The sequence below is a fragment of the Salvelinus alpinus genome, chromosome 19 (assembly GCF_045679555.1).
Source record: "Salvelinus alpinus chromosome 19, SLU_Salpinus.1, whole genome shotgun sequence".
Classification (NCBI taxonomy): Eukaryota; Metazoa; Chordata; class Actinopteri; order Salmoniformes; family Salmonidae; genus Salvelinus; species Salvelinus alpinus.
In genome coordinates this window covers 24,673,006-24,697,868 of record NC_092104.1, presented here as the reverse complement: position 1 = coordinate 24,697,868, position 24,863 = coordinate 24,673,006, and the positions used below count along the sequence as shown (strand labels likewise).

At 46.7% G+C, this 24,863-nt stretch overlaps 1 protein-coding gene and 1 long non-coding RNA gene across 7 annotated transcripts in view; one reads left to right on the top strand and one right to left on the bottom strand.

Moving 5' to 3' along the window:
• The window catches only part of tet3 (tet methylcytosine dioxygenase 3), a 73,873-nt gene that overhangs the window by 10,221 nt on the left and 38,789 nt on the right, over positions 1-24,863 (top strand). For 2 of the 6 annotated variants that reach the window (XM_071352677.1, XM_071352675.1), the window contains exon 3: positions 9,243-9,302. The exons of 1 other annotated variant lie outside the window; for it this stretch is intronic. In XM_071352677.1, coding sequence (XP_071208778.1) covers positions 9,243-9,302 — 60 coding nt within the window. Of the gene's footprint in view, positions 1-8,146; positions 8,514-9,242; positions 9,339-23,089; positions 23,308-24,863 lie in introns of those variants that run through there. 3 more of the 6 variants (XM_071352679.1, XM_071352680.1, XM_071352681.1) reach the window with 3 other exon arrangements.
• On the bottom strand, positions 10,843-22,536 carry LOC139545191 (uncharacterized). Its single transcript, XR_011669011.1, has 3 exons — positions 22,427-22,536; positions 22,159-22,310; positions 10,843-11,877 (listed from the first exon to the last, which is right to left on the bottom strand). It is a non-coding gene; the product is annotated as an uncharacterized lncRNA (long non-coding RNA).

Sequence of the window (24,863 nt, the reverse complement as noted above, 5' to 3'; positions counted from 1 at the left end):
GAACTAGATATACATGTATTGCAGAAGATTTTGACTTCTAGAAAGCTTAATACATTACATTTTGGTTTGGCCAAGTACTGAGGTTTTGTGCCAATGTAAGCAACCACCCCAACTGTCTCCATTAGCTCTGTTTGTGGAATAATGAAGATGAGGGTCGTGTTTGGTTCCTCCTTCCATTCAACAAACAGCAGCAGTGTAGAATTCCTTCTAGCTCCCTCTGGAGCTCAGGGTGGGGGTCAACCTTAGGGCCAGGGAGGGAGGAGTAGCGAGGGTGTGGTGGTTGACCTTAGGACCAGGGTCACGGAGGGGGGAGGGTGTGGTGGTTGACCTTAGGACCAGGGTCACAGAGGGAGGAGGGGGGAGGGTGTGCTGGTTGACCTTAGGACCAGGGTCACAGAGGGAGGAGGGGGGAGGGTGTGTGTGTGTGTGCGGTGCGTACACAGGACGGGGGATGGGGTTGAAAGGTAGGATCAGGGTGGGGGTTGACCTTAGGGTCAGTGCAACGGTGGAGGGAGGGTGTGGGGGTTGACCTTAGGACCAGGGCCCCGGAGGGAGGAGGAGGGGGGGGGGGGGGGGGGTGTACACAGGATGGGGATGGGGCTAAGAGGCAGGAGGACAGGAAGAATGTAAATAAATAGTCAGCAGTGAGGAGGAAGGGCTCAGGAAAAACTGAACTGGCTAGGCAAGGCCACAGGAAAGAGCCTGCTGCTCATCTACTCTTTCCTCCCTTCTTCCCTCTCTGTGTGGGTTTAAGAAAGGGGAGGGGGGGTTGTACACAGAGACATGGAACACATTTTGGACATGGTGGCCTATAGCCTTGGGGACAGAGGAAAAGATCTGAGGAGGGGGGAAGAGGTTCAGTCAATTACAGGAAATCTTGGCTTACCTCCTGGACTGCCCTCCCCTGCTCTGTCACTCTGTCCCCTTTGTTTTCACACTGTCACTTTCCCAGTCTGTGATTGGTTACCTAGACCTCAAATGTGGTCATATTTAAGATGAGGGTCATGGAGAGGAGTTGTAACTTGTAACCCAGACATTTCACTAGTCCTGCTTTAGTGGGAATGACTTCAATTCATGGATTTATCTTAATTTATCGTCCTGCATTCACTTACAGCACTTGTCAAAATCATTCCAGGGATGGCCGAGTGTCTGCAGGTTTTTGCTTCACCCTTGTACTTCATTGATTAATTAAGGTCACAAATTGTTAAGGAACTCCCCTCACCTGGTTGTCTAGGTCTTAAATGAAAGGAAAAAACTAAAACCTGCAGACACATGGCCCCCCGTGGAATGAGTTTGACACCCCTGACTTACAATAACTCTATATTCAGGGACCAACATTGTAGAAACACACAGCTATATCTAACATGATACTCATGATGACCTCTTCTATCTGTCTCAGAGAGGAATACAGAAGCAGCCCAGCTAGTGTTTATGGACTGGAAAGATGATCCTATGCCACAGGTTTTCACTCAGTGCCATTGTTGTTAGAAGTAGAATGTTTATGGCCACCATAGATTAGACCAGTGACCTCGTAGGGTAACTCTACCTCTGTTTAACCTGGAGTAGGCCTAGCTAGGGTCTGATCCCGACTAGTGTCTGCCCTAAATCATTTTTATTAACCATTAATACTGATCTGTCTGTTTCTGTCTTATACTGTATCTGTCTTTTTAGCTTTGTAGATCTAGTTATAAGTTAGACCAACAAATTAACAGTGTATATACATGTAACTGCCAAAATAAAGGAAACACCAACATAAAGTGTCTTAATAGGGTGTTTGTCCACCACAAGCCACCAAAACAGCTTCAATGTGTCTTGGCATAGATTCTACAAGTGTCTGGAACTCTATTGGACAAATGTGACACCATTATTCTACAATAAATGTTGTTGTTTTTTGTTGGTGGTGGTGGAAAACACTGTCTCAGGCACTGCTCCAGAATCTCCCATAAGTGTTCAATTGGGTTGAGATCAGGTGACTGAGACACACACACACACACACACACACACACTTTAAACTCCCTATGGTCCTTTGAGACCCCTCTTTCAAAGTCACTGACATCTCTTCTAGCCATGGTAGACAAAATATTGGCCAATTGGGCATTTTTATACAAATTCAGGAGTATTTCCTTTATTTTGGTAGTTACCTGTATATTGATGGTGATTTTTCTCATTGAAACAAACCATTGCACCCTGGTAACAGTGTGATTAGAGCTATCAGAGTTATAGGTGATGTGTGACTAATAATGTCTGTCTGTCTGTCTGAACCTGAGAATTCCCTCCCTCGTCACTCTTACACACAGGGATAGAGTGTGTGGGCGGTGGGTGTTTGTATGGGCCATGCTATAATGCGGACTGTATTTACAGTGTAAGATTGTAATGGCCAGCCATGAGTAGGATGGACAGAGAGAATAGGCTGTAGCTGTGCTCTTTAGGTGAACTGTATTAAGCACAGAGGTTGAACAGCTCCCTCCCATCCCCTTCACCTCTGTCTTTTCTGAGTCCCCATCGCCTTGGCAACCACATCCCATCATCTCATTTGAGATCCGTGGTTGCCATGGAGCCGTGAGGAAGCCTTGGCAGAGAGCTCTGTAAATATTGTTCATGTTTTTGTTAGTTTTAAGTGTTTTTTTTGTTGCATTTAAAATAAAATAAAAATAGTGGGGGGTGAAAACCTGTTGAAGGTTGAGCTAAAATATCCGGTGGTGACCCATGGAGTTGCAGGACTGATGATGGGAAGTCGGTTTGCTTGGCTTGGCTAGCTAGCTGACCAATCTAATTTGAATGATGCATCAACGCCTGATCAACACAGCACTGGCTTTTTATTCCACCTGCCTCTGTTTCTGGAAGGATGTGGACTGTATGAGGGGATGACAGAGGCTCGCCGCATAGTACACTTACTGATTACTGCCGAGGTGTGGTGGTCTCTCGGGCGCTTATAGCTGCCAAAGCATCACAAGTGAGTGCTACACTTTCGGTAGTGGATGTTCCAGCTTTCCTACAGAGGAGAAGTACTAGCTGTGAACTTCAGAGACAGAGGTGCCTGATGAAAAGCTCCGGGCCTGCCTGTCTGATGTTTTCCCTCCCTGGCTAGACCATCGTCGACATCTCCGCTCACTCTACTCATGTACTGAACTGCATCATGGTCTGGCTGTGGAAGACCATCTCCCATCAACTACTAGCTCCCTGAATTATTATTTTTTAAATTATTATTATTATCTATCTCCATCCATCATTGTCCTCTCCAGATGAGAGCTGGCCACACATCTCATGGTGTTTACACCCTTATTGCCTTAGCCTCGGGAGACCAGGCATATCATTTGGAAGGATGGCCACGCAAGACTACTTCAGCCTATATACAGTTGAAGTCGAAGTTTACATACACCTTAGCCAAATAAAATTAAACTCAGTTTTTCACAATTCCTGACATTTAATCCTAGTAAAAGTTCCCTGTCTTAGGTTAGTTAGTATCACCACTTTATTTTAAGAATGTGAAATGTCAGAATAATAGTAGAGAATGATTTATTTCAGCTTTGATTTCTTTCATCACATTCCCAGTGGGTTTACATACACTCAATTAGTATTTGGTAGCATTGCCTTTAAATTGTTTAACTTGGGTCAAATGTTTCGAGTAGCCTTCCAAAAGCTTCCCACAATACGTTGGGTGAATTTTGGCCCATTCCTCCTGACAGAGCTAGTGTAACTGAGACAGGTTTGTAGGCCTCCTTGCTCACACACGCTTTTTCAGTTCTGCTCACAAATGTTCTATAGGATTGAGGTCAGGGCTTTGTGATGGCAACTCCAATACCTTGACTTTGTTGTCCTTAAGCCATTTTGCCACAACTTTGGAAGTATGCTTGGGGTCATTGTCCATTTGGGAGACCCATTTGCGACCAAGCTTTAACTTCCTGACTGATGTCTTGAGATGTTGCTTCAATATATCCACATAAATTTTCCTACCTCATGATGCCATCTATTTTGAGAAGTGCACCAGTCCCTCCTGCAGCAAAGCACCCCCACAACATGATGCTGCCACCCCCGTGCTTCAAGGTTGGGATGGTGTTCTTCGGCTTGCAAGCCTCCCCCTTTTTCCTCCAAACATAACGATAGTCATTATGGCCAAACAGTTCTATTTTTGTTTCATCAGACCAGAGGACATTTCTCCAAAAATAACCATCTTGGTCCTCATTTGCAGTTGAAAACCTTAGTCTGGCTTTTTTATGGCGGTTTTGGAGCAGTGGCTTCTTCCTTGCTGAGAGTGCTTTCAGGTTTGGACTCGTTTTACTGTGGATATAGATACTTTTGTACCTGTTTCCTCCAGCATCTTCACAAGGTCCTTTGCTGTTGTTCTGAGATTGATTTGCACTTTTCACACCAAAGTAGGTTCATCTCCAGGAGACAGAACACATCTCCTTCCTGAGCGGTATGACGGCTGCGTGGTCCCATGGTGTTTATACTTGTGTACTATTGTTTGTACAGATGAACGTGGTACCTTCAGGCATTTGGAAATTGCTCCCAAGGATGAACCAGACTTGTGGAGGTCTACAATTTCTTTTCTGAGGTCTTGGCTGATTTCTTTTGATTTTCCCATGATGTCAAGAAAAGAGGCACTGAGTTTGGTAGGCCTTGAAATACATCCACAGGTACACCTCCAATTGACTCAAATTATGTCAAGTAGCCAATCAGAAGCTTCTAAAGCCATGACATAATTTTCTGGAATTTTCCCAGCTGTTTAAAGGCACAGTCAACTTAGTGTATGTAAACTTCTGACCCACTGGAATTGTGATACAGTGAATTATATGTGAAATAATCTGTCTGTAAACAATTGTAGGAAAAATGACTTGTGTCATGCACAAGGTAGTCCTAACTGACTTGCCAAAACTATAGTTTGTTAACAAGAAATTTGTGCAGTGGTTGAAAAATGAGTTTTAATGACTCCAACCTAAGTGTATGTTAACTTCCGACTTCAACTGTACATTACTCTATATTTAAAGATGTATATGGTGTTTTATAGGTCTACTGCCTCTTTTATTTAGTCTGTATTAAGCCAAGTAAAATAAAAATAAAAAGTAAGTCATTTAGAAGACATCTTCTTACAGTAACCATGTGGCAGGTTTTGATCACATACCCGACTGTGAACCAGGCCTAATAAGCTGTGAGCAGTGTGAGTACATATGACAGGAGCGATCACACTTCTCTTAGTCCAATGTATTGATGGGTGACAGCCAGTGGTGTGTTTGTGCTATTGCAGAGGGAGGGGAGTGGTTGTTATTAGGGATTAACCGGAGGTTCTAGAGACCAGAGGCATGGTCACATGAGAGGACAGGGTGGATGGAGTCGGACCTGAAATAATACTGTTAATAGTGTTGTAATTACAGCCGGCCACCCACCACACCCCCCCACCCTCCTTTGAATTGTAGATCTTTACAACTCATCATTAAAGTGGTTGCAATGAGTCTCCCTCCCCCTGATTCTGTTCCTCAGTCTCGAGGGGTGTGGGAGTGGAGGTGGGTTGTCACAGGTCTGGGTGAGTGAGGAGAGTGTTGGGGGGGTTGGTAACCTGTTTACACCAGACTGAACACCACTCATTCTTGTTTAATTTGTTCAGTCTGGTATAAGCAGGGTTGATAGGGAGGATGGTGAGGCCTGTGTTACCAGGCACTGTCATTTGTGTGAGTGGGGGTGAGGGAGACTGACTGACAGGGTATGTGGGAATACGCTGAGATTTAGGTATGAGGGTGCTTGTTTTTTATATCAGGATTACAGTAATGTCATTGAGCAAATGGGAGTGTGTGTGTGTGTGTGTGTGTGTGTGTGTGTGTGTGTGTGTGTGTGTGTGTGTGTGTGTGTAAAGAAATGGTGAGGGCCGTCTGGGGTTGCCGGGTGTAGTGTGACCAGGTCAGTCAGTACTGAGTATTGAGATGGGTTGGAGATATACGGTACATTACGTGAGACTGAGCAGTCCACAAACTTCTGCGTTAGTCTCGACTCAGAGTCGCATGTCTAACAGACCTTATTACAGATATATTTTTAACACTCGATTACTGTAAGCGCTGCAGAGCGAGAGCATGCTGTCCCGCGTGCCACAGACACACAAGAAAGCCATGGCACGCCGTCAGATGCATGATGATGTTGGTCGGTCACCACCCATAACACAGCCACGCTGCGCATCTGCTCTCGCTGTCCCCCACACACACAGTCTGTCACATGGGGATGACGCTGGAGAGACGAAGCAGGTACGGGAGTCAAACATTTAATAAGGAACGGACATTGTTTTTGTCTTTGTTACCCTTGTGCTGACACTGTGTCAGCACAAGGGTAACAAAGACAAAAACAATGAATGGAACAGAGCGGGGAACTAACAAATATAGGGGAGGAAATAAACAGGTGATGAATGAGTCCAGGTGAGTCCAATATCGCTGATGCGCGTGACGAGGGAAGGCAGGTGTGCGTAATAGATGGCAGGAGTGCGTGATGCAGGGCAGCTTGGCGCCCTCAAGCGCCAGGGGGGAAGAGCGGGAGCAGACATGACACACTCACTCACACTCAGACTCTCTCTCACACACACACACACACACTCACTCACACTCACTCTCTCTCTCACACACACACACACACTCACTCACACTCAGACTCTCTCACACACACACACACTCTCACACACATGGCAGCGGGCGTCTCCAGTGAGTGACGTCAGAGCAGGGGATTTCACACACCAGCCATATGAGAGGCTGTGGCTCAGACAGACATTACAAATGCTGTGTTACTCACTGACTGACTGCTTTACTACCACTCCAGTCCCGCTCTTTCTCTCTCTCTTTCTTTCTCTCTCTTTCTTTCTCTCTCTCTTTCAATCTCTTTCTCTCTGTCTGTCCTCAACATGAACTCGTTCAATCCGTTTGACTTTTACCCTCTCTTTTTCAGTCATTTTTCTCTATGCCATTTTTTTCTGTTTTCTACTCTCTCTTTCGTCATTCTGTTTTGGTGATTTGTGCTTTTTCAACAAAGAATTGTCACTTCTAAAAAAAATCCAAATAAAAAGATTGACACTACAGCAACACTATATCCAGGTAAGCCCATATACAGTATATCGTAGCATCTGTTGCCTGGCACTCTGATTGGGAAGTATAAGAAACTGGCATACCCTAGATACAACTCTGCTCATGCCAATAGTTCACTGGCATTCACAGACCCATTACTAGTGTCAGTAAAAACTAAACAGAGAGCATATTAACCTTTTACCTGGGTCTGAGACGGTACTAGCAGGATATCTCTCTCCCTTTAAACTGACATTAGCAAAACACTTCCCCCACAGACCTCCTAGATATGATCGGTGTATTAGTCTCGCATGGTCAGGTTCCTAAAAGAGAAAAACTCTGCAGAATGGAGGGGGAGCACTTTTATTGTATAACCTTGGGGGTTATTTTGTCTATCAGAATGATACAAAATAGGCAATGTGTTTTCTTTAATTTCATCTTAACTTTTGTCAATGACTAGTGTTTGCTACATTACACTGTCCGTGTATGTGGATGTTGAGTCAGCATGTTTAAATGGCTGTGGTGCTGTGTGAGTGTCTGTTCCCCGCTACACAGGGTGTGTGTGTGTGCATGCGCACTCTGCACTGTGCAGTCCAGTCCAGTTATTGCAGGCAGCCCTGACACAGATGGTCCTCAGTGATACCACATACCAGAGTCATTGTTTAGGAAAGCCGAGCTCCAGGAGATAATTGACAGCCATAGAGAGGTCCCATCCCCCAGTCCACCTTCCATCTCTCTCTGTCTCTCTCTCTCTCTCTCTCTCTCTCTCTGTCTCTCTCTGTCTCTGTCTCTCTCTCTTACTCTCTCTCTTACTCTCTCTCTCTCTCTCTCTGTCTCTCTCTCTGTCTCTCTCTCTTTCTCTCTCTCTCTCTCTCTCTCTCTCTCTCTCTCTCTCTCTCTCTCTCTCTCTCTCTCTCTCTCTCTCTCTCTTTCACCCTAGCAGCAGAGCTCAGGATGGCTGCTGATTGGTTGCTTGACTCTCTTTGTGTGCTATGTGTAGCGTGACGTCTCGCCGGTTGTGTTTGTGTGTTTTCATGCGAGTGTATGGTTGAAGAGGGGGTAGGGGGGAGTTTTCACAACACGAATGCAGTTAGCTTTACTCGCTGGAAAGACAGAGAGGGAGGAGGGGGGTTAAAAGATTAAAGAGGGAGTGGGAGGAGGTAGTGTGTAGTGCAGCAGTGAAAGCGATCAGAGGCTGGCTTTAAAAAAAATCCTCTCCCGTGTGTGTGTGCGCGGTAGACCTATTGGTGTAGGGGAACGAGCAAGAGAGAGAGAGGGAGGGACAGAGAGAATGTGTGTTTGTACTTGGGCTGAAGTAAAGCAGGATTTAAAACACAAGATGGCTTCCTGAATGGATTGGAGCAAAGACGAGAGAGAGAGTGATAGTAGGGGTTAGACGAGAGGAAGCTTGAGTCTTCTGATGGGGATTCGGCCAGCCGACGGAGAGAGAGAGAAGCACACCAAGGCAGATTGGCTCACTGGGTAAATATTAATTACCAGGCAGAATGCCGGCCCTGGAGGGGGGTATATTTGAGATAGAGTAGAGGGGGGGCGGAGAGACCAGGAGGGTTAGCTGGAGACAAAACACTGCCGGCACTAAACAGCTAGATGGGGGTAGGGTTAGGGGGACAAATGTAAACTGCTGCTATTGTTTCATTACTTAAATGATTACTGCTGTTACTGTAAATGTAACAACCCCATTGCAGTGTCTGAACGTTGCTTTTATTCTCTTATTGACAGTAATCTATACATGAATATAAACTGTATATGAATTATGAAGATGTAATAATGCATGACCATTTACCTGAAATATTTAATTGATATGAAATCATGGTGATATTTAAAGGCACATACAGTAGCTACAATCGTGAATAGAGGCAATCCTCTTTCATGAAGCATTACATAATTTTATCATTAAAACAGAATCCTTGCTCTCTCACTCTTGCTCATAGCAGTGGGGAAGCACCAGCTTGGCATTTGAAGACAAATAGAAGTGATATGTGTTAGGGTTGTTGTCTGTCAGGAGGGGAGAATGTGAGAATGGGATTATATAGGTAAAGATGAATGAATATAAATATTCTTTAGGCAGTCATGTGTGGAGTGACACCTCTTTAAAAGGCTCATCATATTATTCTATTGATTGTTGTTCTTCTCCCTCCCTCCCTCCTCTCTTTCCCTCTCTCTTTCTACCTGTTTTGAATGTCTGGAAAGGTGGGACATATTGAGGACAACAGTAAAGCCTGGTTTGTAAAGGCCAATCTGGCGACAGAGGTAAGAGACTCGACCTGGGGCAGATAGACAGAGCTGGTGGGTGTAATATCTGGTCTATTTCTTTGTTATTAGTGTGATTGGAGAGCTTCAGTTCTTGTGTTCCTGCTGGTCTCTCATCTGGTCTCTCATCTGTCTGTGATGTCTCTTGTCTGTTTTGTTGTCTTGGTGTTGTTATTTTAAAATAATGACGAGTAGTTTGGTAGGTTTAGAGTAGTAGGTTTCCATACATTGGGAAGGGAAGTAGGCTATATACTGCTGCAGCTTTTTTACTGTGTGTGTGTGTGAAAGCACATGTTCGTGTTTATGCATCATATTAGTGAGCTTTACACTAGCCCCTGATCTACAAACAGACAGACACACAGTAAATATCCACTGTCGTGCCCATGGCATCTGTATGTTGGCTCTCACGCCGGTGACCATGTTTGGTTTGTGTTCAGAGTTGTCTGAGCTCTGTGTCATAGAGGAGAGGTGTTTAAAGTCAGGCGTGTAAACCAACACATACTGTAGTGCAGTGTGTAGTTAGTTCTCTTCCCCTTCTAGCTCGCTGCATGGCTGCTAGTTCAGCGCTCAGGCTTTCTGGCGGCTGCGTTGTGCACTAGGTTGTTGTGATTAAGTGGCTGGCGGCAAGGCTGGGTCGGGTTTTAAAGCGTCCCGGGCTGGGTGGCGATTGGCGGCAGAGTCAGGCATGTGCTGAGAAAGGCGGCCAGCGAGAGGAGAGGAGGAGACAGGGGGCAGGCCCTCCTCTCAGAGTTCTGAAGTCAGCCGAGCTAAAAGTTAGTGGGTCACACAGACACGCATGCGCGTGTGTATGTGTGTATGTGTGTGTGTGTGTAGTAACCTGTAGCACGTGGCCTCTAAGCGCTGGCGGGCTGCTGTTCCCTGGTCTACCAAGTCGTGGCACGCTTGTGTGTTTATATACAGAGTGAATCTCTGCTATATTCTGCCCGTGCTGTTGCTGAACTGGTAGTCTGTTTATAGCAGGAGACTGGCAAAGCTGATCAATGTCCAATATTCTGGCACCTGTTTTTGGAGCATTCTGTCATTGTTAGACTGGTTGTCAATGTTGAGTGTTGACATGTATAGCTCTGTATACTCTGTATAGTCACTTTATTTTGGGCAGAATTTTGTTGTAGGCTTTTCTTGTTGAACTGACTGTCTTCATGGTTTCAGTTAGACATGTTCAGACAGTCAGAGAAATGGTTGTCATGTTAGTTTTGACCTCAGTGAACTTCCGCAGGTTTGCTGATAGGCTACATTCTTATCAGCTAAGGCTCTTGGCCACCATCTGTTGTCATGATTAAAGAGAGAGTTCACCCAAATTACAAAATGACCAATTGGTTTCCTTACCCTGTAAGCAGTCTATGTACAAGGTATGACAGCAATCCATACTTGGGTTTAGTTTATTTGTCAGTGTCTGTCAGTGTTTCCAAATGCTAACATGTTAACATTTGTGACACAATTCCCATTCAAGTCATGGGGCCGTTATTAGCATTGTTCGTGCATGTTCAAATCATCTATACGTGACTTTGGTGAGCTTCGCAATCAATTTGAGATATTTCTTGGATGATTTGGACATGATGCGCGAAAAATGCTAATATCGGTCCCATGAGATTTTGTGCCACAAATGCTAAAACGTAATTCTGGAAAATAGTCAAGGCTGGCTCACACCATCCATACAAACATCCCCCTGTTGAAGAATCACTTCAGCATACTCTATAAAAATCTAGTTTTCACTCTTTATTTCTACATTGTATATACATACGATATACAAATATACACATACAATGTATACATTTCAGTTCTAGAAGGGGTATACTGGGCTTTGTAGTAGGGTTCTAACACTTTGTAGTAGCTTTTCAGGAAATGCTAGAGCAATGTTAGTTACCACAGACTGCGCTGGTGTGATTTCTCTTCAAACGAAGTGTTTCCTTTTCATTCATCAAATGTGCACCTGCACCATGCGCAAATACACGTAGACTGTAAACCGGAAAGGTGGATGGAACACAGACACTGAGTCATTGTGTTTCTGACTACAGATGGAAAGTACTGTGCTAGCAGGTTTGGTTTAACCAGGGTGTGTTCCAAATGGCACCCTATGGGTCATGGTCAAAAGTAGTGCACTATAAATGGAATATGGTGCCATGTTGCAGAATCCCTTGATTAGAAAGGGTTAGCCGTGACCTCGTTTCTGTGGCAACAGTGAGTGGCAGATGACATCATGGCTGTAATTTTAACCCAGGCCCTCCCTCTAGGAGGGTGATGTGTTGAGATGGGTTGCGTGTGTGCGGGGGAGCGGTGTGTATGTAGTATTTACAGGAAGCGTGTGGTGTTTCAGGATAGCTATTCCATTCAGCTTGTTTTCTTGGACCTATCACTGTCAACTGATGCCTGTTGGCAATAGGCCATGGACTGTTTGTCCATGGCAGAACATGGCAGAACATGGACAAACGGATTGAGAAGGTGGAGTTTTGAAAAGACTGCTCACATGTAGAGAACAAATGTCAGAGCTTTCAATGAAGAATCCCAATGCACCTGTGTTCTGCAGAAAACAGCTCACAAGTTCTTAGGAACGTATCTGTAGAGCACAAAGAACAATTATTCATTTTGGTTATATTTCCATTGGTTACGTCAGATATTCTTTAATTCTCAATAAAACCTGTATGAATACCACTTGAAATCAAGTGTCTGTCACCCCATAATACTCCTGAACCAAGATGTGCATGAAACATATTGAGCCTCAGTGGAACCGAAATGACATTTTGATTCATGTTCTGTATTCACCAACTCATTCTCCTCCCCCTCCCCAGTCTACAGGGACCACTCAAATGTCAAGAAGGGATTGAGTATCATCAGCATCCCTGTTGCATGTTTCTGCTCTAATGAATGCTCTATAATGGACGCTCCTGCCAGTGGTGTCTCTTCCCCCTCATCGCACCCGTCTGTGGGGCTGACTGAGGACCCATGGCTAGGCCTACGTTTACGGTGCCCTGTATATGGTGAAGCATGGTTGTAGTGTTGTGGCTCTCGCCCGTGCCGGCCGGCGTCTGGTTTCTCCTGGAGTACAGAATGGCTGAGGGCCAGCAGTGCCTGCTGCAGTTAACAAAAAATGAATGGAGGAAGAGGAAGAGGAGGAAGAGGCTGTAGTGGCATGTGTTTAACTCTCACCCCTTTGCTGGCTACTCTCCCTCTCAGACTGGGAACTGTTTGTGTACAGTACTGTCATAAATCCTGCCAAACCATGATTATACATGTCACGATTTAGAACGTATCCCTGTAGCTTTGTTTTGAGTTTTCATGATACAATATTGGAGGCATGTCTGGTGTGTTGCTTGGAGTCATGTCTGGTGTGTTGCTTGGAGGCATGTCAGGTGTGTTGCTTGGAGTCATGTCTGGTGTATTGCTTGGAGTCATGTCTGGTGTGTTGCTTGGAGTCATATCTGGTGTGTTGCTTGGAGGCATGTCAGGTGTGTTGCTTGGAGGCATGTCTGGGGTGTTGCTTGGAGGCATGTCTGGTGTGTTGCTTGGAGTCATGTCAGGTGTGTTGCTTGAAGTCATGTCAGGTGTGTTGCTTGAAGTCATGTCAGGTGTGTTGCTTGAAGTCATGTCTGGTGTGTTGCTTGAAGTCATGTCTGGTGTGTTGCTTGAAGTCATGTCTGGTGTGTTGCTTGGAGGCATGTCTGGTGTGTTGCTTGGAGGCATGTCTGGTGTGTTGCTTGGAGGCATGTCTGGTGTGTTGCTTGGAGTCATGTCAGGTGTGTTGCTTGGAGGCATGTCTGGTGTGTTGCTTGGAGGCATGTCTGGTGTGTTGCTTGGAGGCATGTCTGGTGTGTTGCTTGGAGGCATGTCTGGCGTGTTGCTTGGAGTCATGTTTGGCGTGTTGCTTGGAGTCATGTTTGGCGTGTTGCTTGGAGGCATGTCTGGGTTGTTGCTTTGAGTCATGTCAGGGGTGTTGCTTTGAGGCATGTCTGGGGTGTTGCTTTGAGGCATGTCTGGCGTGTTGCTTTGAGGCATGTCTGGCGTGTTGCTTGGTTTCATGTCTGGCGTGTTGCTTGGAGGCATGTCTGGGGTGTTGCTTTGAGTCATGTCAGGGGTGTTGCTTTGAGGCATGTCTGGCGTGTTGCTTGGAATCATGTCTGGCGTGTTGCTTTGAGGCATGTCTGGCGTGTTGCTTGGAGTCATGTCTGGCGTGTTGCTTGGAGTCATGTCTGGCGTGTTGCTTGGTGTCATGTCAGGTGTGTTGCTTGGAGTCATGTCTGGTGTGTTGCTTGGTGTCATGTCAGGTGTGTTGCTTGGAGTCATGTCAGGTGTGTTGCTTGGACTCATGTCTGGTGTGTTGCTTGGAGGCATGTCTGGTGTGTTGCTTGGAGGCATGTCTGGTGTGTTGCTTGGTGTCATGTCTGGTGTGTTGCTTGGAGTCATGTCTGGTGTGTTGCTTGGAGGCATGTCTGGTGTGTTGCTTGGAGGCATGTCTGGTGTGTTGCTTGGAGTCATGTCTGGTGTGTTGCTTGGAGTCATGTCTGGTGTGTTGCTTGGAGGCATGTCTGGTGTGTTGCTTTGAGGCATGTCTGGCGTGTTGCTTGGAGGCATGTCTGGCGTGTTGCTTGGAGTCATGTCTGGCGTGTTGCTTGGAGGCATGTCAGGGGTGTTGCTTTGAGGCATGTCTGGCGTGTTGCTTGGAATCATGTCTGGCGTGTTGCTTTGAGGCATGTCTGGCGTGTTGCTTGGAGTCATGTCTGGCGTGTTGCTTGGAGCCATGTCTGGCGTGTTGCTTGGAGTCATGTCTGGCGTGTTGCTTGGAGTCAAGTCTGGCGTGTTGCTTGGAGTCATGTATGGCGTGTTGCTTGGAGTCATGTCTGGCGTGTTGCTTGGAGGCATGTCTGGGGTGTTGCTTGGAGTCATGTCTGGTGTGTTGCTTGGAGTCATGTCTGGTGTGTTGCTTGGAGTCATGTCTGGCGTGTTGCTTGGAGTCATGTCTGGCGTGTTGCTTGGGGTCATGTCTGGTGTGTTGCTTGGGGTCATGTCTGGTGTGTTGCTTGGAGTCATGTCTGGTGTGTTGCTTGGAGTCATGTCTGGCGTGTTGCTTGGGGTCATGTCTGGTGTGTTGCTTGGGGTCATGTCTGGTGTGTTGCTTGGGGTCATGTCTGGTGTGTTGCTTGGAGTCATGTCTGGTGTGTTGCTTGGAGTCATGTCTGGTGTGTTGCTTGGAGTCATGTCTGGCGTGTTGATTGGGGTTATGTCTGGCGTGTTGATTGGGGTTATGTCTGGCGTGTTGCTTGGGGTTAAGTCTGGCGTGTTGCTTGGGGTTAAGTCTGGCGTGTTGATTGGGGTTAAGTCTGGTGTGTTGATTGGGGTTATGTCTGGTGTGTTGATTGGGGTTATGTCTGGCGTGTTGCTTGGGGTTATGTCTGGCGTGTTGCTTGGGGTTAAGTCTGGCGTGTTGATTGGGGTTAAGTCTGGCGTGTTGATTGGGGTTAAGTCTGGCGTGTTGATTGGGGTTATGTCTGGCGTGTTGCTTGGGGTTAAGTCTGGTGTGTTGATTGGGGTTAAGTCTGGTGTGTTGATTGGGGTTATGTCTGGCGTGTTGATTGGAGTCATGTCTGGTGTGTTGATTGGGGTTAAGTCTGGTGTGTTGATTGGGGTTATGTCTGGCGTGTTGATTGGAGTCATGTCTGGCGTGTTGATTGGGGTTAAGTCTGGCGTGTTGATTGGGGTTAAGTCTGGTGTGTTGATTGGGGTTAAGTCTGGTGTGTTGATTGGGGTTAAGTCTGGTGTGTTGTTTGGGGTTAAGTCTGGTGTGTTGATTGGGGTTAAGTCTGGTGTGTTGATTGGGGTTAAGTCTGGTGTGTTGATTGGGGTTAAGTCTGGTGTGTTGATTGGGGTTAAGTCTGGTGTGTTGATTGGGGTTAAGTCTGGTGTGTTGATTGGGGTTAAGTCTGGTGTGTTGCTTGGGGTTAAGTCTGGTGTGTTGCTTGGGGTTAAGTCTGGTGTGTTGATTGGGGTTAAGTCTGGTGTGTTGCTTGGGGTTAAGTCTGGTGTGTTGATTGGGGTTAAGTCTGGCGTGTTGATTGGGGTCAAGTCTGGCGTGTTGATTGGGGTCAAGTCTGGCGTGTTGCTTGGGGTCATGTCTGGTGTGTTGCTTGGGGTTAAGTCTGGCGTGTTGCTTGGGGTTAAGTCTGGCGTGTTGATTGGGGTTAAGTCTGGCGTGTTGATTGGGGTTAAGTCTGGCGTGTTGATTGGGGTTAAGTCTGGCGTGTTGATTGGGGTTATGTCTGGTGTGTTGATTGGGGTTATGTCTGGTGTGTTGATTGGGGTTAAGTCTGGTGTGTTGATTGGGGTTAAGTCTGGTGTGTTGATTGGGGTTAAGTCTGGTGTGTTGATTGGGGTTATGTCTGGTGTGTTGATTGGGGTTATGTCTGGTGTGTTGATTGGGGTTATGTCTGGTGTGTTGATTGGGGTTATGTCTGGTGTGTTGATTGGGGTTAAGTCTGGTGTGTTGATTGGGGTGAAGTCTGGTGTGTTGATTGGAGTTAAGTCTGGTGTGTTGATTGGGGTTAAGTCTGGTGTGTTGATTGGGGTTATGTCTGGCGTGTTGTAGCTCAAAGTGACATGTCTATTGTTCATGATTCTATGGAAACTATTTAAACACATGGATACAATCTGCTAGGCTACAAGCTTGGTATATAGACGATACAATATGAATTGAAAACATTAGATATTTTACAACAAACGTCATGGTTATTGGATATGTATGGTATGTAGTGGTTGATGTAAAGCATGACAGAGCACAGGGATGGATGGTGTGTTCTCTGCAGTGCTACAGGCAAGGCGAGTGTTGGCCCTTTAAAACGGGCTACGCCTGACTTGAACATATGGGGAGCTAATCTTAGCCTGACTCCTGGGAGAGACAAGGCTGGCAACATGCCACTGTGCAGAGGAAGGTTCTCTCTATTCTTTCCCTTTAACTCCCTCTCTATATATTTATATTTCTCTCCTCTCTGTAGCTCTCTCTCCCACTTCTCTCTCTCTCTAGTTCCCTCTCTCTTCTCTCTTCTCTCTCTCTCGCTCTCTACTTCCTCCTCTCTCTAGCTTTCTCTCCCACCTCTCACTCTCTCTCTAGCTCTCTCTCTCTCTCCCCTCTCTCTAGCTCTCTCCCACCCCTCTCTCTCTCTCTCTAGTTCTCTCACCCTCCTCTCTCTAGTACTATCTCTCCCACCTCTCTCTCTCTCTCTCTGTAGCTCTCCCCCATTGGTGTTAAGTTGTTGCACCATAGTTGTATTATTTTCTAATATTTTCCCAAACTGTACTGCTGTAGCATACTGTTTGTTGTCTGTCTGTCTTTGATGCATGGGTCTTGGTCAGATTCCTACCCAAAGTAATCCAACTGAAAGTATTCCAACTGAAAGAAAGTGCTATTGTGGGATTTAAACAGTATGACTTCATCTAACTACAGTGACATCATCTGCTATCTATTCCACTGTTTGTCAAATACAGTATTTGAACCGTTTGTAAGGGTATTATTTCCTCCTTTTGTTCACTACTTTAAACCCTTTCACCCTTTCTTCCCCCCATCTCTCTCCCCTCTTCCCTCCAACCGTTCCTTGCCTCCTCATATTTCCCTCTATTTTCCGTTCAGTCCCAAGTCTTTCCCACAAAGACCACTCTTTTAAAAACACTATTCTTTCTTCACTTTCCTCCCCCTCTCTTGGTGCTGGAGTGTTTTTGGTGGCTCCACCCTGGCCTCTCCCTCCCCTCTCCTTCCTCATCCCTCCTCTCCTCCTCTCTCCCTTTCTGAGGAGTGGTGGAGTGGGGCAGGCAGGCAGACCTCACACCCCCAGGTGGGCTGTGTGTGCGCGTGCTGACTTGCACATGCCTCGTGTCAGGGAGGGCAGAGTCAGGTGGATAACCTACACCGCCACCCTACTACTCTCTCTGTCCCTCTCTCTGTCCCTCGCTGTGTCCCTTTCTGCCCCTTTCTGTTCCTGCCCAGAGCAGAGGAGGAGCCCACGGGTCAGGGACAACACAGAGGAGGAGCCCACAGGTCAGGGACAACACAGAGGAGGAGCCCACAGGTCAGGGACAACACAAAGGAGGGGACAGGGTGAGAGACAACACAGAGGAGAGGACAGGGTCAGAGTAAAAAATAAAGAACGGGAGGGAGGGAGAAAGAGGAATAGTGAAATCACTGGCAGAGAGGGATCAATAAAAGAAAGAAAGGAAAAACAGAACTAGTGAGCAGAAAGATGGATGAGGATAGATTCTCAGATATTTTTGTTATTCTGTTTTCTATGCTACACTTTCAGTACCACTCAGCATTCATCCTCACCAATGCACCCACTGACCCTCTGTCAATGTGTATGTGTGAGTGAGAGCACAATCCAATGTGTTGCACAATCCAATGTGTTACACAAGCCAGCCAGCCAGCCTGTACTCTGCAGTATTCACTCTTCTGTGTACAGATAGAGGAACAATCCTCTAAATGTTCATTTGCGTGTGTTCCCCTGTTTGTGTGACCCTTAGTGTGTTTGCCTGTGTGTGTTTCTCTGCCTGTGTGCTTATGCATGTCTGTGTGTGTGTGTGTGTGTGTGTGTGTGTGTGTGTGTGTGTGTGTGTGTGTGTGTGTGTGTGTGTGTGTGTGTGTGTGTGTGTGTGTGTGTGTGTGTGTGTGTGTGTGTGTGTGTGTGTGTGTGTGTGTGTGTGTGTGTGTGTGTCACATGGAGCATGTGTGTCAGAACAGATGACCTTGATGGTATGAGGCTGGAGGGGAGGAGGGTGTGTAATGTGGGTCAGGGACTGACAGGAAGACATTAGAGTGGGGGTTGGACCCTGCTCTGTCAGGAACACAGAGCAATTATCTGATTTGGGTGTCTGGACTCTGTCATCTATTGATGAGCTAGGCTGTGTTCCTCATAAGAAGATATGCACTGTATACTGCATAGTCCTCTGCTGTTAGAGAAGATGGGACCTGAATGGAAGACAAGGTGGTTGTTCTGACACAAGCCTCCCTACACATGAGGGGAGAGGGTTGCATGTGGTTGCATCATCCGCTAGGGCTACTTGATGTCTTACACCTGCCATCTTTTACACTGAGAGCTGGTCTCCTCTGTACCCTTAGAAATAAATCATATGCGCTGTTTGTCATGTTTTGTCATTTACATCATTGAGATTCACCCCCACCTGTCTTGATCAGTGGAGGCTGGTGGGAGGAGCTGTAGGAGGATGGGCTCATTGTAATGGCTGGAGTGGAATAAATGGAACGGTATCAAACACATCAAGCATATGGAAACCACGTTTGACTCCGTTCCGTTTATTACATTCCGGCCAGTTCAATGAGCCCATCCTCCTATAGCTCCTCCCACCAGCCTCCACTGGTCTTGGTAAAGTAGGTACATTCATGTGTTGGTGTGTGTGTGTGTGTGTGTGTGTGTGTGTGTTGTTTTCTTGTCAGTGTGGGTGAATGGTTGGATGAGAAGATGAGTCAGACTCGTAGTCATGGTAAAAATGTGAACACAGCTGCACTTCTCTATACTGTCAGCACTCCTAAAAGGCCAATACTCTGCTTTGTGCGTGTGTGTGGAAGAGTGAGAGATGGAGAGAGACAGAGATGTTGAATCACACCTCCTGATGATTGTCTAAGTTCATTTCATTTCTGAGATGCCACATACCACGCACCTCATGTTCAAATAGAGTACTCCTACTGTACGTGTTGAATTGTCCTTCTGTTTTTGGAATCATCACATTCTCCTTCTTTAGGTGTCCCTCATCAAACCAGCACCTGTGTTGTTATTATTCACTACGTCAGTTTATCGTTGCTATGGAACTACCCTGTATTGTTTTGAGAGCAGAGCACTCACTTTTCTATTAAGTCCTTGAAAGTCGTCTATGTGCTAGTTGTGTGCTTTGTGGTTAGAGAGTAAACAAGGTTGTTATGTCTGTTAGGGCTTTAGGAGAACACAGAGGGCCTTCAGAAAGTATTCATACTCCTTGACTTATTCCACATTATGTTGTGTTACAGCCTGAATTCAAAATGGATTATATTGATATTTTTTCTCACTCATCTAATACTCTGCATGCCAGTCTCTCTTGGCGAAGAGTTAAGGAAAGACTGAATGCGTCACTTCTTGTTTTTCTAAGAAACTACAAATAGTTTGCATAGTCAACATACACACAGCACTGACGCACACACTTACCCCACCAGACATGCCACCAGGGGCCTTTTCACAGTCCCCTGGTCCAGAACAATTCAAGGAAACGTACAGTATTATACAGAGACATGAGTGCATGGAACTCCCTTCCATCTTATATAGCGCAGATGAACAGCAAACCTGGTTTCATAAAAAATAAATACAAAAATACATGACGGCACAACACCTCTCCCCCAAGTGACCTACTTGTTGTGTGTATGTACTGACATGTATAGCTGATAACTGATAGATGCACGCACACTACATGTTAATGGTTTTAAATGTATGTCAATTGTAAAGTATTTTGTCTGTAAAGTCCTTTTCGTTATGTATCAGACCCCAGTAAATCTAGCTGTCACCTTTGGCTTGGGCTAATGGGGATCCTAATAAATCAAAAATCATCCACATTTCACTTTGAAAAGAGTGGATGTTAGTTTGTCCCCATCCTACATATAAAGGGCTGGTTTACTGGACACCAGTAAGGGTGCGTGGGTAAAATCACTGGGGAAGCTGGAGGGGAGGAGTGTGTTACTTTATGGGAAGCCTGGCTTCCCTTGGCATCCATGAATACGCACCACTGCTGAACACAGATTAAGCCTAGTCTTGGACTAGAAACAAACTCAATGGAAATTCTTTAATCTGTGTCCAGAAAACAGCCCTTTATGGGTCCACAATAGAGTCCGGACATGGCCGTCAACTTTGAAGTGACTCTGACGTACTGAGGTGACTACCAGGGCCAATAGTGCTCATCAGGGAGGTGGCGGTCTTGCCATACTAGATAAGTAGGTCTGTTGTCTGAGGTATGATGCCTGCTGGTCTGCTCTTCCCAGGCGGTCTATCACAAAACAGTAGCACTAACCTAAAACTACCTCAGGGTTACTGTAACAAACATGGATTATGTTTGCTTACTTTTTTGGAAAGAAATTAATTAAAAAAAAAAACGTATAGTTCTGACAGGAGAATTGGAGTGTAGACTGCTATTAGTAGATGCATCTGCTGTATATAGTGGCCAACTAGTTGCTTAAAAGCATCACGATTATTTCACCGAACTCCAACTTTGGCTTTTTAGAAATAGGTTTGGCTAATCAAATTCATATTGTGAATTCATATTCATGTTGTATTCAAGTGTCAAATAATGTAGCGTTTCTGGTTCTAAAAACTGGCGAGTGGTACACGGTGGTACACAGTTTGCTTATTTTGTTGTTGTTTTACATGCTCATCTGCTCACAACAAGAGAGTGTGTGCTATTCTAGAGAATGGAGAGGGTTAAGTTCGCTCTAAGCGCAAGGAATGCTGTGTCACTGTACTGGGGGAGAGAGAAAGCGTAGTAGTCAGGAGGGTGGATGAATGAGAGTGTGTGTGATGGGGGAAGGGGTCTACACACTGTCCTATGACACATCCGCCCAGCCTGTGCGAGCGGGTGGGCAGGGTGGGAGCGAGGTTGTGAGATTCTGATGATGTAACAGCAATGTCATAACTACATGCTTTCACTAGCTCTCACGCCCACCTGCCCTCTCTCTCTCATTGGTGCTTCCTGGGCATGTGACATAACAAACTTCCCTTTACTAGGCACCGGCTTGGGTTGTGCCGTGTTTGTCTTTGGGTTGTGTGTGTGTGAGTGTGTGCCAGACAGCGCTGGTGGAGGACTGTGAACAACAGGGCCAGAGAGTAAAAGCCTCAAAGGGTTGGAGAGACACTGACTGCAATGAACGTGGAGCGAAGGAAAGCAAAGGAAGGGACGGAAACCGAACTAGTGAGAGAGAAAGCGGGAGCGAAAGAGAGCGTGAAAGACAGAGATCGAGGGAGAGGTTACTCAAGTTAATCCAGCAAGTGCGCAGCGCTCACATGCTCAGTGAGGGATAATAAGAGAACGATACTGCGCAGGAGCCGACAAGGATCTCATCTGCATGGAGGAGAGAAGAGACGTCGGCCATGTTTTTCCCCCCTCTTCTTCCATAAATACGATTCCAAACTTCTAGCAGTGCTGCTGAAGGAGAGAGTGAGGACAGAGAGAAGAGAAGGTGCAGAGAAGGGCGGTCAGAGTGGTAGCATGAACAAGTGGAGCGAGCCAGCGACGATGGTGCTAAAGCTGAGCAATGGTGAGGGGATAACGTTGGAAAAACATTGGAGGGACCGAGTGAGACTGAAAGACCAACCCGGCCGACTGGAAGGAGAGGGAAAGCAGCCACGCCATGGAGAAGGAGAGACGCCGGAATCGTTTCTGTCCTCTTACGCTTTGGTGCAAATGATGTTGCTGTTTGTCGACGTCTCTAGTACCACCATGTCACTGCGGACGTCCTCTGTCAAGCGAAAAGCCGCTCGATCTCTGTTCCCTCTTCCTTCTCTTATCCATGGTCTCCTCTCTTGCTAGAGCCGAAGTCACATGAATAAGACAACTTACTAGGTTGTTATGTGTGTGTGAGTGTTGCATTTCTGTAGCTCAACATCTCTCCTTACTCTCCTCTCTACTGTCTCTCTAGCTTCCTTTATCCCTGTGGTTAGTATGTTGCCAAACTGTCGTCGACCGTTGCTTGTCCTGTTCCCCAACCTCTAGTCCTCTAGTCTTTATCCCTCTCTCTCAATCACATTCAATCCTCCATTCTCTTTGTCTTTCACGTGTATGAATCAGGAAATGAAAGGCATTAGAAACGATTGAGTGTAAAACGTATTGGCACCTTTTTTAAAGTCATCTCAAGTCATCGCTATCCTCTGGTATTTAAGAGACTCGCTGTGCATTGTCTCGCCTTCACAAGTCCTAGACTGCTCCTCTTCCCCCGGTATTACCTCGTAATGAGCGACACATCAGCCAGCGGTGAAGGTAACAGACCTGTAGAGAAATAAATAAATAGTTATTATTAACATAGTTGTGGTAAAAGGCAGAGAAACAAACAGAGAGATGGTCATCGGCTTTGTGGCGGCCAATGGACTATGACAGAAACAGACCTAAAGATGGAAGTACAGCTTGTCTCGCAGGAGAAAGAGGAGTCTGAATCGGTCAGATTCAAACCACCTACAGAGATTCTCATGTTGTTTTTCTTTCATTTTTTTTATTTTCCTGTTAATGTCCAGAGGGCTGCTGAGATTGGCGTTCGCCTGCGACTAGCGGCTTCCATCACCTCCGTGCTCAAAAACCGCTCCGCTCTCAGATATCCAAATTATTAGACGCTACTGGATAGACTAAAACATATAACATCATGTTTTATGAAACACACTGTTATGTATTCAAAGTGTTAGTTTTCAATAAGGGTTTGTGTGGGAGAGAGAGAGCATTGCCTGGTAACAGCTCTGCTGCAATGTGCTGCTGTTTCTAGGGCTGCCACTAGCCTCCCAGCCCCCCCCCCCTCTCTCCCTCTCTCTCTCGCGGCTAGTTGCACACTCCTCCATTCCCTCTTACGTGCCCACTGTGCCTCAGAAAATGGCCTCTCACTCTGCACACACAGAAGAGAGAGGGGGAGGAGAGGGAGAAAGAGACTGACTGAGCGAGAGGTAGAGGAGCGGAGGGAGAGAGAGAGGGGAAGGTGGGGGCTGCAAGGAGATCCAGACTGAGCGTAAGAGAAAGAAAAAGGAAGGAAGGAGCAGAGAGGGATAATGAGAGAGGAAAAGGGAGAGAACCGAAAGCGACGGCCGTAAGAAGAGACAGAGAGCGAGCGTGTGTTGGTTGGTTGGGGGAGGTGTGTGTGAATGTGTGCCGCACTGACTATAAAAAAATGCCTCCACCAGATTGCTAGTGGCTCTTGTCCTATAGCACCACTATTCCATGCTCCTCTTTACCTCTTCTCCCCTCTGTGTTTCTCCACTACGACTGTCAGGACGTCTAGACCCATGTAAGTACTGGAGCTGTCTGGGGTTCTTTGCTGTTTTTTTTCTCATGGTTCCTTTTTCACGTTTTCTCTGTGAGAGACAAGGCAGGAAAGGCAGGGGAGGGAGTGGGGTGGGAGAAGGAGGAAGGGAGGTAAGGAGTGGGGTGGAGTGAGAGAGTGGGGTAGGAGAATGAGGGAGGGAGTGGGGTTTGGGTTGGGGGTGGGAGGAGGGAGGGAGTGGGGTTTGGGTTGGGGTGGGAGAAGGAGGGAGGGAGGGGTTTGTGTTGGGGTGGGAGAAGGAGGGAGGGAGAGGGGTTTGTGTTGGGGGTGGGAGAAGGAGGGAGGGAGAGGGGTTTGTGTTGGGGGTGGGAGAAGGAGGGAGGGAGTGGGGTTTGTGTTGGGGGTGGGAGAAGGAGGGAGGGAGTGGGGTTTGTGTTGGGGGTGGGAGAAGGAGGGAGGGAGTGGGGTTTGTGTTGGGGGTGGGAGAAGGAGGGAGGGAGTGGGGTTTGTGTTGGGGGTGGGAGAAGGAGGGAGGGAGTGGGGCTTGTGTTGGGGGTGGGAGAAGGAGGGAGGGAGTGGGGTTTGTGTTGGGGGTGGGAGAAGGAGGGAGGGAGTGTGTCTAAATGTGTGGATTTATGTTCAGCTGTCTACTCCCAGGCTTTATGCCCACCTCCCCACCCTCTTGTCTCCCCTCCCTCCCTAATTTTTTGCTTTGTGCTGTCAACCTTGAGGGCATCTGTTTTGGTGTGGTGGAGGTGGGGACTGACGTGTAGTGGTACAGTTGCATGTTGTTTGAAGGGACTAGTCTCAGTGACTATGGTGTCTAACAGGTTAGGCAGTCTCTTCTAGTTTGGCGTGTTGATGTTTTGGAATGGAAGCGCCGTGTGTGTGTGACTGGGTGTCCTGGCAGGAGAGAGTAGGCTCTGGCACGCTGTAAATAGTTTTTGGAGCACGTGGTCTGCACTGTCAGAAGCACCGTGGTAGGTACCTGCAGGTGTGAGCGTGCCACAGTGTGTATAGTGTAGTGTGTAGTACGGCGTGTATGAAGAGAGAGAAGGTATTCGTGACAGTCTCATTTGGCTAAATATACACTATATATACTAAAATATGTGGACACCACTTAAAATTTGTGGATTCAGCTATTTCAACCACACCCGTTGTTGCCAGGTGTATAAAATAATTTGTCCATAGATGAACATTGGCAGTATAAGGGCCTTACTGAAGAGCTCAGTGACTTTCAACGTGGCACCGTCATAGGCTGACACCTTTCCAAGAAGTCAGTTCGTCAAATTTCTGCCCTGTTAGAGCTGCCCAGGAAACGTCTAGGAGCAATAACGGCTCAGCCGCGAAGTGGTAGGCCAAACAAGCTCACAGAGCGGGACCGCCAAGTACTGAAGCACGTAGCGTGTAAAAGATTGTCTGTCCTCGGTTGCAACACTCACTACCGAGTTCCAAACTGCCTCTGGAAGCAACGTCAGCACAATAACTGTTCGCCAGAAGCTTCATGAAATGGGTTTCCATGGCCGAGCAGCCGCGCACAAGCCTAAGATCAACATGCGCAATGCCAGGCATCAGCTGGA